Below are 15838 nucleotides of genomic sequence, written 5' to 3'. Positions count from 1 at the left end.
ATCCTACAAAAGTTAAGTTCTCATCTTGCCAAAACTAAGTCCTCACTTTTTAGAAATTGAAGCTATCGCTTTATAGTTTACATTTTGTATGAACTCAGAGACTATGCAGGGAGCTAACGGACTAAGTAGCTCTACCAACCTTACTTTCAATTCAGATAATGCCACATCAGTCCTCTCCGTAAGGTCCCCCCTACAAAGATGAGCTCTTCGTGGCTTCTGCGGGAGTTGGCAGCCAACTGACTACATAGGCGCCCTTACTGATCGAGCCTTCCAAGGCTCCCGTGTGAGCTGGCAACCTAAAGTTAGTAGTGTTGCCCCCGAAGGTTGAGCCCCCAGTAGCTTCTTGTAGGAGTAGGTGACCGGCATTACGAAACTAATGCAGGCCAAGCCTACGAGCCACATTACTACTTAAGACCCGGTCGCCTCTCCGGCATGGGCAAAGTTAGAAAAGAGTAGACCATTGGTCACTCCCAAAGCCTACGAGCCACATTACTTCTAAAGACTCGGTCGCCTCTCCGGCACGGGCAAAAGTCAAAGAAGAGTAGACTACGAGTCGCTCCCAAAGCCTATGGGCCAAAAGAAATCTACTCCCTTCACTGAGTTACTATCAGCTCGGGAGTGGGGGGCCATTGATGAGGGCAGATTTGGCCCTCCAGTGAAATTGTGACACATGGCACCTCATGACAACTAGGAAAACACCCAGCCAACAAACTTACGAAGTTGGTGACCCACCCGGGCACCAGTCTGGCCGGCCTGGCGTGACCTGCCCGACGCGCGGGCGGCCTGCGCGAACTGCACGGCGTGCGCCCTGCGCGACTTGGCCAACCTGGACCAGCCTAGTGCATGATCCGGCCAAGATGCCCATAAGGCGCCCACCGACAAACCTGGCTAGACACTGACCCACCGACTGACACGGGCGCCAGCTTGACGACCTGGTCTAGACACTGACCCGCTGACTGACACAAGCGCCGACCTGACGACCTGGCCTAGACACTGACCCGCCAACTAACGCAGGCGCCCCTCTGACAACCCGGCCCAGGTGCCAACCTGGCCGCTTGACACAAGCGCCAACCTGACGACCTCGAGGAGTTCACCACCGTACCCCGATTCTGACAGGATGCGACGAGTCTTACCGTTTGGAGGCTTTTCACCCACCTAACCCGCGAGGACTCCGGTATATAAAGGCCTCACCCCCCAAAGGGGAGGGGAATGAAAAAAGGGAAGTAACCCATGCTCTCTAGTTCTCTCATATTATCTTCAAAGCTCTCTACAATAAGAGTGCTAACTTAAGCGTCGGAGAGCCCCCATCGGGAAAATACCCCCGGGACCTCTGATTCAGTTCTCGCAGGTCCTTCAACTCCCGCTGCCTACAAAGATGAGGAAAAGATGGAATTCTCGCATGTCTCTCAGCTCCTGCCACCTACAAAGAGGAGGAAAAGATGAAGTTCTCGTAGGTCTCTCAGCTCCCGCAGCCTACAAAGGAAAGAAGACCACCTCATGCTGAGGGCAGTCGGATTGCGCCGCACCAGGGAGCTCCAACATTCTCTAAGTCATCGGCCGCCTAGTAGGCAGTTCGCCACCAAACAGTTCACCACCAAGCAGTTCGTCACCAAGCAGTTCGCCACCAGGGAACTCGCCACCAGATAGTTCGCCACCAGACAGTTCCCCACCGGGCAGTTCGCCACCAGGCAGTTCGCCCCCAGGCAGTTCTCCACCGAGCAGTTCGCCAGTAGGCAATTCACTACCAAGTAGCTCATCACTAAGGCACACCACCACCGGGTCAAATAATGAGGTACTTAGCCAAAAAAAATTTATATCACAAAACATTGGTATGTGGCCGAGAACAGTTACATCAATAACCTTTTTCTAGTTGCCACTTCTAAGATATCCCTGCAACAAAAAACTATATCTGGATCTGCTCCCAGCCTCCCATACCATTTCGAATACAAGCATTCACAAGATTTACACAGCTTCCAACAAAGCTTTTGCCTCCGCCACAAGAGGAGAAGACGCGTTAACATCTCGAAAACCTTCTGCCCAACATCCCTGATAATTGCACAAAACAAAACCAGAAGAAGCTTTATTTGGTGACAAAAAACCTGCATCAGTAATCATTTTCAAAAGACCTTCATCAGGGGCCTTTCATCACGATGCTTCATTCTTCGATCTAGATTTGGAAGAAGGCTCAAGTTTTCCTTTTCAAAAAATAATAGATTTCTTATCTTTCCAGATTTTCCATAAAATGATGGCCATATTTGCCATCACTTCTTTGTTAGCAGCCCCAAGAGTAGAAAAGATGGTATTAAGCCACTCTCCAAAAGAAGAGCAAGTTCTACCAAATTCTGGATTGATACCTGAACTCGAGCCCAGCCAAATGCACCTTACCTTGTCACACGGGAGGGCATGAAGATGTGTTTCAGACTCTTTCTCACATCCTTCGCAGATGTCAAAGTCAGGTTCGCATCCGCCCCCCACTGGTTTGCCCCCCAAAAACATCCCACGAATTCAGTTATGGTTTAAAATATTGATACGATGCACTCCGTATTTAAAGTATTGATATGATGTGCCCCGTACAGATATATCGTAGTGTATCTTTTGAAAAAGAAACGGTCCAAAACACCTAAACATTTTTAATAATAAAAAACATATTTTAAGATTCACAAAATACCAAAATTTGAAAAAATAAAACTAAAAAAAAAAGGTGTTTCATCCATTTCTAAGTATCATACGATATGGCCAATATGCGTATCGTACCGTACTTTGAACCTTGCTCACAGTTCTCCATCATCGGACAAATTTTCTTCATTCTTTAACCGCTCTACCAGCACAAGCTAGAAAAAAACCTTCGCCTCCCCTCACAGAACACTCGTCCCCTCGCAAACATTTCAGCCGTCCCAAAGCTGGAGATGACTGAAATGCAATTAGTAGTTAGAGCATACATGTCAGATTGGTGCAAGTTTAACAACTTAATTCTTCGATCAGAGGTACAAGTGAAAACTTGGTATTCCCCTCACAGAACACTCTTCAGCCGTCCCAAAACTGGAGATGACTTAAATGCAATTAGTAGTTAGAACATACATGTCAGATTGGTGCGACTTCAACAACTTAATTCTTCGATCAGAGGTACAAGTGAAAACTTGGTATGAGCAGAAATTTCCTTCTCTTGTTTAACAAATTTAGAACAAATCATTTCTAGAAAATGACGACCAAGAAATATAAAATAAATTATAGACATCAAACTCACGCACATTTCCCCATACTAGCAATCTTATTTTAATTTGTTGAGCAAGTCACATGGTTGTCTCCTGCTCACAACAGACAATAAAAACAAATATAACAGTGTCTGTCTACAGCATGGAAAATAATAGTAGTAGTGTCTAACTGTCTAAGAGAGGGTACAGACAAAGTGTAGCGTGTGGGCAAAACAGGATTATCTTAGGCTCCTCAACGGCCCATTGTCTGTTCCATTGGAGGGATCATAACCAAGATAGGCCGACCATTGAACCCAGGATGGGGCAGCCTACGGCGGAGTTCTCGCCCTTCCTGGCAAAGGGAACAAGTGTGGCAGAAGAAGTGAGTTGCAAAGTCACATGCCGATTCGCATTGCTCACGTTGCACTTCATCCTCCATGACACCCCTGCAGCACCCACATGACCTAGATAGTGCTTCGCAGCTGCCCTGTTCTCGTCATGACCAAGAGGGAGAATAAGAGTCAAATAATATAATAAATATTTTACCTATCAATTTTTATTAGTGGATAGCTCAACTTCACAATCCACACCTTCACCTTCTTTTTATTTTTTATCAATAATTTAAACAAAGAGTATTAGTTATGCAGAAGCTGTTATTAGCTACCACACCAATTTTATCACAAATCTTGCAGTGAATATGGATGAAAACCTAAAATTGATGGTGCATAATACAATGTGCATCTGGGTCTAAATTATACGGCATGATTCAGAATTAAAATGGGACCAACATCATTATAAGTATTGGAACCTAATATGCACATAGTAATTCTTTAAAAGTCTTAGTGTGAGTTTTTTAGTTGACTTTGGAAACTAAACTAGATTCAGCTTGTGGCTAAAGGATACAAGTTACCTATTTAAATTTAACAACGTACTGACTACAAGAAAACTATAGGTACTCATTTTGTTTGGGATCCATAATCCACTTGGCAAGTCTTTACCCAACAGGGATAGCGATGGGCTATCCCTGTTGTATAGCGCCGTGAAGACAAAAAGAAAAAGAAATACAAAATTATTTTTTTAAAGATTTGAGCTAGCTTTCTAGTCTGATTAGGAAACACCATAATTTTAAAGCAAGAGGGGGGCTGGGGGGGCTGGGCACTCTATATCTAAGTCCTTTTTCTGACTGGGAAGCCTAGATACATGTTTGAAGGAGCCCTCCTCTATATATATAGACTAGTTAAATGATCCCATACTCAGGGACGCTATACATACCTATTTTGTCTGAGACCCACTATCCAATAAGTGAATCCTAAGCATTTAAGACGTTTTTTTAATTTAATTTAGGAGATTAAATCAGATTTGATTTTAATCAAACAAACCACTTTATCTAGAAGTCACACCAAAATAACATCCTGAAAACTTTTATGACAAGTTTTTTTTTAATGGGAAATGGTAACTGATAAAGATTACAACTGCCACCATCCAAGGGCCGGATGGAGAATCCTTTGACAAAAACTGTCTCATAAACAGGCCCAAAACAACTCTTGCCTATTGACAAAATAATGGATAAAGATTACAACTGGGAAATGGTAACTTTCATTAAAAAAAAGGGATAAAGATTACAACTGCCACCATCCAAGGGCCGGATGGAGAACCCTTTGACAAAAACTGTCTCATAAACAGGCCCAAAACAACTCTTGCCTATTGACTCCTTGCTTTGCTAAAGCATCAGCCATACCATTTGCTGATCTTCTTGCCCAATTAAACCTTACCCCAATCTCCCTTGCTAAGCTTGAGATTTCACTTAGCTGTTGTCTGAAAAGCCACATGCCCAAGCTTCTAGTTTGCAGCCAGCCTATTACCAGTTTGGAGTCTCCCTCCACTTCTAACTGTTGCATTCCCCATTGCTTTGCCAATCTGAGACCTTGGAGTAAAGCAAAGACTTCTGTCCTTGGGGAGTCTCCCACCCTGACAGGGCCAGCGCACCCAGCACTCTACCCCCTCATCTCTGAAAACACCCCCTATACCCAAGGGGCCTGGGTTGCCTAGAGAGCTTCTGTCTAGGGGTGTCAACGGTATTCGAAAATCCAATTTCGAATTCAAGATTCAACATAATCAAATAGAATTCGGATAATTCGAATATCTAACCGGTCAAATTCAGATATCCTATTCATACCGAATAGCTAATTGGATTCGAATTTGGATATGACTTGATTCAATTCGATAAATATCCGAATTTGATTGATTATTTTATTCTTATATATAATATATAAAAATTTTAAATGTTTTATATAATTTATATATAATAATTAAATTATATAAATAATTTATATACTTTATATAAATAAAATATTTATTAATTACCTGAAATAATTAATTAGTAGAATTCAAATTGAATCAAATTTTCAAATATTTAATCGGATTCGAATTTGAATATTGATTTCGAATCAAATTTGGATATTGAATTCTTTTAATTGGATTCGAATTCAGATAATACCTGATCAGATTCTAATTTGATCCGTTTACACCCCTACTGCCAAAATTCAGTTTCACTCTAGAGCAAGGCGGCGGGGTCCAACTTTCCTGAACTTGAGGGGAGAAGGATATGAACTAACTTTCTAACATGAGTTAGGAAACAATACAATTTTTAAGTACGCTCTCCACATTGTGCATCACTGCTACCCTAACCCAATTGATCCACTAACTAGAGGTCTAGCGTGGGGGTGAGCAAACGGTTTATTCGGTTAAAAAATGAACCCAATAAACCAAAATTTTAAATGAAAAAATGAACCAAAACCGAAATTTTTGGTTTGGTTTTTGGTTAGAACCTAATTTCAACACTATATATATATATTATAGACAATAAAGTTTGGCTAATTCGGTTTTTTGGTTAACCAAATTTCTAAACCTAAAAACCGAAACCGAAACTGAATAAGCTCACCCTTAGTCTAGTGTATAGCACTTGCCCCCCATGGGGGCCATAACACTTTGCAATACCCAAAAGAGAGTTGTCTCCACTTCCAAGCATGGGGGGCCAAGTCATAGTGATGACTCCTAATGCACATGACTCCACCAAGTCAATTTTCACCAACTCCTTCCCATGATTTATTTATTTTTATTTCTTTTGAAGTTGAAGGGCTACACAACTGGGGTAGTCCATCCCCCAACCTAATAACCCCCCCCCCCCCAAAATCCATGTGCAGGCAGGATTCAATCCCAAGTCTCCACCTTGCAGGATTTATCGTTTTTTTTGCTATAGAAGTCACGCAGGATTAGTGAAAAAATCCTAATAGGTCAATTAGGAAGGCTCCATAGATAAATGCACTAGTGGAAGAACCTTTTGGCCTATCTGAATTGCCCATCAGAGGACCTCAGCATTGACTATGTACATAAACCCATATAGCCTACTTTCTATTGGAGTTTTACCCTATTGATATAAGCTACCCAAGTTATAAATTTGTATTTGTGGTTACAAGCATAAACCCATGATAAGCATAGTGTGACATTATAATTTATAGAATTCTAAATAGTAACATGATTCCCCGAGCCAACTCCACTCCTGGTGTTGTCAAACTAAGTTAAGAAACCTGGAGTAGGGATATGGTTTACTTCCCAGTTTAAAAAAAAAAAAATCCTACTCCATTCATTCAGGTTTCCTCTAACTTGTTAAAGACCGAATTAGTAATCTAAAAAAATATTGTCCTACTCTATAAATTCAGTTTTCCTCTCACTTACTGAAAACCAATTTGGTAACAATTTTTAGCAGTGCCCCATGTAGACAACCAGTGACAATTAAGTGTAATTCAATGCCAAGAATCTACAATCTTCCACCTCAAACTGGGATAACAAGAGTAATGCTAGCTGGCAGGACCAGTGGTCAGGACTGAATCATGCCATCCAAAAACATTAGAATCTATAATTTTTAAAATAAACCTGTGTGGAGCTTCTAATATTATTTTTTTGCATTTTTTATTTTAGTGAGATGAACAATCAAACCAGAAATTTGAACTATTAACCCATGACTAAGTGACCATAACAGTTTCAGGTCTGATCCAAGTCTTACAAATTTGAATTTTTTCATGAATAGAGACAATGATGACATACTAATTTGCATGGAAAACAAAGATGCTACCATATATTTCTGCTCCATCTCACTCCTAGCAGATTTTCTGTTGTTTTTTCATATTAAATATGGATTCTAAGTTATCTAGTTAACCATGCATAATGCAAATAAAGCAGCATAATACCATATTAACCAGATACACAATTATATTATGCAATCAAAGACTTTTAACATGGTGGCTGGTGCAGGTATCATGGTCTTATAAGTAAAACAATTCAAAAACAATCATCAATTACATAATCTGGAGAGTTGTTTTGCAACAATCAAATGGTTCAAAGAAAATAAATAAAATAAAAACTGAAGCAAGCAACATATTGTAATCATTAGCAAGATCAAACACAACTTAGGCAAATAAAGAAAACAAATTTCATTTCTAGATCAACATATAACTTTTATAAAAGAAATTAACATAAAAACTGAATGGTTGACAAGAACTATCGCTCCATAAAAAAGTTGGAGAATCTTACCTCAAGGTTGAATTTCTTACGAATAGCTGTGCGGCTAGGATAAGAAAACCATGGTGCCAGGAAATTCCAACCAAAAAGGGAACTCCCAAGCAGGTAAAGACCAGTGTAAGCCAGGCAATGATTTGCAAAAGTCCCTGGACCAGACCCTAGTCTCTCCACATTACTTCCATATAGCATACAAGGGGCAAAGCTTCCAAGAAGACCTGATCATATGATCATTCTTGTTAGAATATAAGTGACCAAGAAGAATATACCTGAAGGTGCTAACAAGACAAATAAGACTGGATGCTAAAACATTTTAGAAGCTGGAAAAGCTTAAATTTTAAGAGGCAAATGGAAAATAATAGCTTCTCCACCCATTATCTTTAAAAGTTATAAATATAAACTAAATAAACCCTAAAAAAATAATCTGCTATAATAAGACTACATAAACATCGAAATGCACACATTGGTAGTATATACATATAAATAGTCACAACACTGGATCTTTTATTATTTTTTGTCATCACATCCTGACTTTTGATTTTCTTTTTAAATAAGCATATCAGGAACCCAGGTGTAGGCGGGATTCGATCCCAAGTCTCTGCTACAACCAGCAGGAGACCTTACCAACCGGCTGGTTGGCATCTTGCAGGATATGGAGGTAGAAATGCCAACAAGGTGAACACCATACAGGATACAAATATAGGATAAATTATGCAATAGTTTATTAAAATTGTCCATTTATTCTGATGACTCAAGTCCATTGGCTCTGGATCATTGGCAGTGTGGATTGCATATTTGGGACCTAAATTAAGAAAAAAAAAATCTCCCTTGGGCTTAGGTGAGAGTTGTGCTAGCTTAGGTACAATATTATCGATGTGGTGAGGTAATGACTAGTTCTTTTGCCCTCTCTAGTTGATATATCGACTAGCCTAGACACTGACTAGCTGATGGAAAAAAAGATATGTTCTAAATTTAAGATATTGACACAGCCTCATCAGTGATTTAAAAGGCGCACCTAGGTGCACAGGTAAGCCGCATTTCAGGGTATGCGCCTCGCCTAGGTCCTAGGCGCAGTCCTTTCAAATGCGCCTTGCGCCTCAGTCCAGGCATGCGCCTTTTGAAAATTTATGCTTTTTTGCCTTTTTTGAACATAGCGGCTGGGCTGGTGGCTTCGCCCCCGTGCCACACCCCTCAAGGCAAGCCTAAACAAGTCAAAGCTCTGAGAACCCCCAATTTGGTAATGTTGTTCATTCATTCATCTTAATAAAATGTCTTCTTAAAAACACTATAAAATCATTACTTTTTTGTGTAAACTAAGAATTTAAGAGCTAACGTGGACTTGTTTAGGCTTGCCTCAAGGGGAGTGGCACAAAGGCGGCTTGTAGAATCATGAATAAAAAATGTTTTACATTACATTAGCTACATGAAGTAATGCAATTGAGTGAAAAAAGAGATTGGAGGTTTTAAATGCTTGAAAATGTTTTATATGTTTGATTTTATTTTTAAATTCTCATTTGAATATGCTTTACATAATTACATCTTATGTTTATGTATTTTAATTTTAGATAATAGGTTTTTTAAAACATTATTTTAGAATTTAAGTTTATATTTTTATTAATATTATGTTTAGTATTTTTTTTTTATTTTTGGCTTTTCTTTGAATTTTCTGACATTTTTTCTATTTTTAGCATTTTTTTTATAATTTTGCGCCTTGCTTCAAAAAGGTGCACGCCTCGCCTTGCGCCTCAGGCGCAAATTGACCCCTGTGCCTTTTTTGTGCCTTGCGCTTTTAAAACACTGAGCCTCATAAATAAGTTAATAGATAACGGCTGCGCATTAAAAGAATGGCATTGAACATTTAGTTTACAGTCTTTGTTTTGAAAACATTAAAAAAAGGTTAGGCTGGATAAGTTAGGGTAGGGAATTGCAGCCTTTATTTTCCAAAGAAAGAGTGCTACTTGACTATTTTATGTGCCCTTTGTTTGTGTCTTTGTGGCAACTCTGTACCAAAAGACCACAACTTAAAATAACTCCATTGCTTTCTTTTGTTTTATGCCTTTTTTCTATTTTACGTACCATCAGCCAATTATATTCCATCACAAACAACAGCATGAATATAACAAAATACAAGCATATTTTATATCATTTCAAATAATTAGAAATACAAGCAAACCAATAATGCTTTATAATAACTTTATGGTTCATTAAGTTGATTAGCCATTGATCTCTAGGTGCTCAATCGTCCTAGGGTACTGCATTATGAGTAATGGACTGACTGGTTAGTGATGCAATCAGTCTGGCTCTCAACTGCTTATGTATACTGGATCTGAATTCGGATGAGTGCAATGCAAGGGTCATGAACCAGAGCCTGTACAAGAAAATTCAGCTTGGCTCAGTTCATTCAGTGCCCTAACTGAGAAGTTTCCACTTTTCTTTTATCAATAACAAGTAGCTTAGTTAAAAACTAAGAAACTTTTAAGTACAAGAAAGGGGGAGGTAAACTGTCCTAACTCCCTATTCACCCCTTGCTTGCCTAACCCGTCAGAAAGTAAGTTAGCGGTTCTCTTCACCCAGCTGTATTTCATCTCATTGTCCCTAGTTAGCCATTTAAATTTTTTCCTTTCATTTCTGTAGTTCCACAAACCAATGTTGTCCTCCTTTAGCCATTTCACCACTACCTCGAGTCACCTTTGAGTACCCTTCTGATGTTCAACAAATCTCTTGCTCTTTGGAATCCTTCCAAAGCTGCAAAGACCTCAGCCCTGAGAGAGTCACCTTCTCCAATTGGGCCTGAGAACATGGATAGGATAAACCCTTCCTCATTCATGAACACTCCCCCAATACCAGATAACCCTGAATTCCTTATGCTACTGCCGTCAAAATTCAGTTTTATGAATCCAAAGGGGAGAGAGGTCCAAGAAGGACTTGGGACCCTCTTAATCTGGGCAGAGTTAGCTATCTCTTTTCAATTTCTCAGCAGGCCATCCAAGGAAAATTTTGTGAATAGGTCCAGGGATTTCAGCCAATGTGCCACCCTTGTATGGATCAATTCTATTATGTTCTCAATGCTTCTCTCCTTGTCTGAGAAGATTCGTGAATTTCTTTCTTCCCAATAAAGACCAACATACTGCCGCCCTAATGCATCTCCACATGATCCTTCCTCTTTTCATTGGCAACTAAGGGTTTCCACTTAGCAGAAGTGAAAACAAAATTCATAAAATCATGATGTGATTGAAGTTATGCTTTATGCAAAAGGATGCACAAGGCATTGATATTAGAATGCTGACAAACAGGTAATTTATTCAGTCCATAATTATGAAGTTTGAGGTAAGTCGTTCGTATAGGATCCTTTTACTCGGCTAAAAAGAGACAACGTGTTCAGCATATCTACATCCTTATCTTTCTCATACTTATCATCAAGACAATTTGGAAAAAGAGAATAGGTAACACTCTAGAACCACCAACTTCTAATTACTGGTTTTTCTCTTTTTTATTTTGGAAATTAGTTCCGCTCAGCATGCGAAAAAAACTCAATTATGAAATTTATGGGCTTACGGACACTAGAGTTTCCCCGCATAAAATTACAAGAGAATAGGCTCATAAATTTCCCTACACCCTAAATCAAATCTTCTGTCAACTCTGGAACTATGAATAACATAAAAACGTAACCGCGGAAAAAAAATACCCTAAATCTATAATACATAACAGAAATCACTATGACCAAGAAAGCCTCTCCGTAATTTAATCACAGAAACGAAGTAAAAAAAAAAAACAAAACAAAACAATAGAGTAGATCAATCGGAACTGCGGAAACTTACAGACTTCGAGATCACTGCTACAGAACTCATCATTCCGCCCAAGACAAGCGAAAAGAGAGGAGTCCCAACGAGCACGAGCCACCGGTTCACCGACCACGCTTCCATGCCCTAACGGCAAACCATCGACAGTCCATTCGGCACTCCCACCGCAGCTGTGTCCAGATTCCGTCGCTGAACGTTTCTCGTCGTGCTTGGCATTCCCCTCTCCGTCGCCTTGTTTAATCAAAAGAGGGCTTGATTCTTCTGGATTCGCCATTGAAGCAAGCCCCAACGCCTAACGGATGCAGAGATAAAAGAACGAAGAAGGGGAAAAAGAAAAAGGAAATGATTACAGATCGAGAGTCGATACCCCTGCAATGGTGGCAATTACAGATTACAGGTGAAAAAAATGAACGAGCCTATCAATTTCGGTGCTAATTAATAAGCGTAGGCCAACTGGACAAGTAGGTAACTAGTATCAAGTCTCACAGACTCTCACTGCAGCTGTCCACCTCGACGGATCCTGTCAACCGTCTGATGTTTCTGCGAAAGCCTTTTAACAGACACATGCAGTTATCTCATTGGACGTCGATCGGATACTCTTTACATCCTCTAACTACACTACAGAGTCAAGAGCGATAACGTGATCCTTCCTGTCCGTCAGTCATAGTGGACCCCAGTAGTTTGGTGAAAGATTAAGGGGGAAAGGAGATGGATAGCTACGATTTGTGACTCGTGATGTAACTCTACCCGCAGCTGCAACAAACATCAGCGTCCCCGCGGGTGAATAACCCTTACTGGCTACTGCAACGTGGCCAAAGTAGGAATAATCCTTTTAAGATATTATATATGTATTTTGCTTTTTTTTGGTAATCATGTCTTACATTATTTATGGCATATGTCTATCATACCGCAAATAAATCGTATCTGAGAAACTTGTGAACAATCAATCCGTATCATAAATGTATTAACCAAATAGATGGTATTTATCGAAAATTAATGGGTGGATTTTGATCGGTAAAGCTCTTTTGGTATCATCTCTCTATGATATCATAATATATATAAAATTTTACAATATATTTGGCATGCCATACATGATATAATTTATTATATACAATAATTTTTTAAATAAATATATCTTTTAATCTTGATTATATAAGTGATATTAATTTTTGCCAATCAAGAAAAAAGTTATATTAATTTTTTAAATATAAAGTATTAATTCATAAGACACAAACATCAGGCTCAGGTCAGGTGTAGGTAAAACTAGTCACAAAATCGATTATTAATCAAGTCAAAATCATAGATCTAAAACCGTCCCAATTAATAGTCGAATCTATTGGATTCAAACCTGATAGACTCAATTATACTAAAAATTATATTTATTTAAATAATACCTTAAATTTTAAAATTTGATAACATAATTTTAATAAAATGATAAAAAATGTTAAATTATTTATATATTAATAAATTAAAATAATTGATATTAACTCCGAATCATTCGAAACAGGCAATAACCGAAACTAACCCAATTATCGCTCGGACAAAGTCATAAAACCAAAACCATTATAATAGATTTGACCCATCCGCAGATCCAACCCATTTGGAGGGGAGGCGGGGGTTTTCTCACTCCTTGTTGCAACAGATCTAGTGTCCTCGCATGAGATTAAGAGATGTTGATCCACCGTGAATTGATAACATCTCCCGTCATTAAGAGATGTTGATGTACGTATGAGATTGGTGTGAGGCGCCCTATGTAAGGAGCAGATCCAGTCTCAGATCTATAATCTAGTACCTTCCAGGATAATGACCGTCGACATGGAGACATTGTTTATGTATTGCTCCAGCCACATATATTTGAATGGAGAGAAGAAATACAGATTCCTCCCGAGCCGAGGTAAGTGATTGTTAACCGGATCGACGTTGCATCGAAAGTAGCCATAAAAGTTACAATTCTCAAGAACTTTCCCAACAGTTGATTGTACACAATGAGATGGAGCGAGGTAGTTGGATGTCTTTCATTCTGAATGGTAATAAAAGAAAAACAGCTCATACTTAAACCCCATTGAATGCTTCGAGTCGTCCCGGCTCTGTCCATACTTAGACAATAAATCTGATTCAAAAGATTCACAACAACAATAAATCAAAATAGAGGATTACATTTCACATATGAGCTGTCCGGATCCGGAATACGAGTTTTCTTCAGCTAAGAGACTTTGACTCTGAGACTGAGATAATCTCAGGAGTCGTAGCTTGAGAAAGATAAACACTCCAGTCTCCAGAGTTGGGCAATATGTTAGTAATTAAGAAGAAACGCCTAACTCCTAGCTCTAGATAAAGGGATGGAAAATTCGAAACTGATGTTTCTGTAGTCGCTCTCTTTGGCGGAATACACCTTGGCTTTGATTGAGTTCCCACTTCCCACCAGGTCTGACCTATTAAATGCGAATGACAACACGAGAGGTGCTGTTTTAATTAGTACCCATCATAATCACTCAACCACCAATTGTAATTGTACCGACTGAACCATTCATTCTGTGTGTTTGTGTATGTGTTTTTTCTTGATGAGAGTAGATTATTTAATTTGATGACCCCCCGTAAGACCGGAATGATGCTAGCCATCACATGGGCACCGCCATCACAAGAGGGAATTACCGATACATTCGGGCCCATATGACCCTGAACCAGAATGTCTGGATTCTGGAATCGCGAGTTATATCAATAATAAATTATAATTTTGTTTTATTTTTTAAGGAATTTTGTCCCACGGGAGATTGGCGGTTGCTTGGGCTGTATTTGATGTGATGTAAATCAAGAATCCATATAAAATTTACATCGATTTGTTTTTGTACGCGTTTGATAAACAAATATAATCATTATCGATGTAAAACTATACTCGCGTTCTATTTTATGTGCATTTGGATGGAGTATAGTTTTATGTCGATGATAGATGTAAAACCTCATTACATTTAAAATTGATGTAAAAACTACATCTATTTTATCCATGTAAAACTTAAACAATTTTTTACATTGATTTTAAAATACAACGGTCATATATATTTAAGGTTCAGTATAAAACGTCATCATTGTATTTTTACACTGATGATGTTTTACACATTTTCTAAATGCAGCCTTATGCCATGTGAGTTAATTAAAAGTCATGTATTTTTAAGGGAAAATGCAAATTGCATTAATAAATAAAATAATGGGTCTTTGGTGGAGTGGTGGAATCCGGATCTGCTCCTCACAATGTGTGCCTCATATTGACCTCACAGCATGTATTGGCCACATATTGGGAATATCTCACGTTCTTGAATTTATTATTCATGGGAGATGTTCCTATTATAGGGTGGGATGTGGCTGTGAGATCAGTGTGAGGTGCACTATGTGAGGAACATATCCCAATTCGAAGTAGTGGTGATGGTGGTGATTAGACTTATTCATGGGACGGGTAGCTTGACGGGCCGGCCCGACCCCTAACTAACCCTTTTCCATTCCCTCTTTTCATCTTCTATCTTCTCTCCTCACTTTCACTCTCAAGAACCGGCACGAACCCAGGTATACAACCACCATTCTCAGTCTCAGAGGCGAGCTCAGGCACCAGTTGTCTCTTTCTCCGACGGTGAGTCCTCTCTCTCTCTCTCTCTTGCCACCAATCCTCCCTCTCTCTTGTAGTTCTCATTCTCACTCGCACTGTCACACATTCTCAGTCATCCCTCTCTCTGATGATGAATCCTGCATTTCAGCCTTTGTTACTCTATAGTCTTTAGTCTGTACAAGTTATTAGGTCGAGCTTTAGGTTTTTATGAGAGTCAGGCTTGGGCCCAAGTTGTAGGCCCATTGGTCAGGCTCGGGCCTAAGAAAATTCTGTTGATGAAGAACAAAAGCCCGACCTAGCCCATGAACAGATCTAATGGTCATATATATATATATATATATATATATATATATATATTACTTATTTTAATAAGCTAAGACAACCCTTATTTTTCCTCGCCGATCTCACCTCCACATTGAGCCTGGATTAACTGAACTTGATGGTATTACAAATAATAATGTTTCATATCAGCCATGCGTGATAAGTTCGAGATTAAGTGGTTGTAGGGCATATACAATTTACGACGACGTGGGACGTTTTTATTGATTATATAACCTCTAATACAGTCATCAAGTTTTGCTAATCCTAATTATCTCCAGCTCTTGACTCATGTAAAGGAAGTCGAGAGATAATAAATCCTTGAAACATCCACAAGAGAGGACTGATATATAAGGCTC

The 15838-nt window shown here is 39.2% G+C and overlaps 1 protein-coding gene across 1 annotated transcript; it reads right to left on the bottom strand.

The window, feature by feature from the left end:
* Positions 1-3143: 3143 nt before the first annotated feature.
* Positions 3144-13861, bottom strand: LOC148868347 (cell number regulator 8-like). Its single transcript, XM_088969155.1, has 3 exons — positions 11585-13861; positions 7782-7984; positions 3144-3678 (listed from the first exon to the last, which is right to left on the bottom strand). The coding sequence occupies exons 1-3, from the start codon at positions 11838-11840 to the stop codon at positions 3445-3447; spliced, it is 693 nt and encodes a 230-aa protein (XP_088825281.1). The 5' UTR covers positions 11841-13861; the 3' UTR covers positions 3144-3444.
* Positions 13862-15838: the final 1977 nt, after the last annotated feature.

This window comes from Nelumbo lutea, chromosome 2 (genome assembly GCF_056320005.1).
Source record: "Nelumbo lutea isolate HS-2025 chromosome 2, American lotus-T2T, whole genome shotgun sequence".
NCBI lineage: Eukaryota > Viridiplantae > Streptophyta > Magnoliopsida > Proteales > Nelumbonaceae > Nelumbo > Nelumbo lutea.
This window is presented reverse-complemented; position numbering and strand designations above follow the sequence as displayed.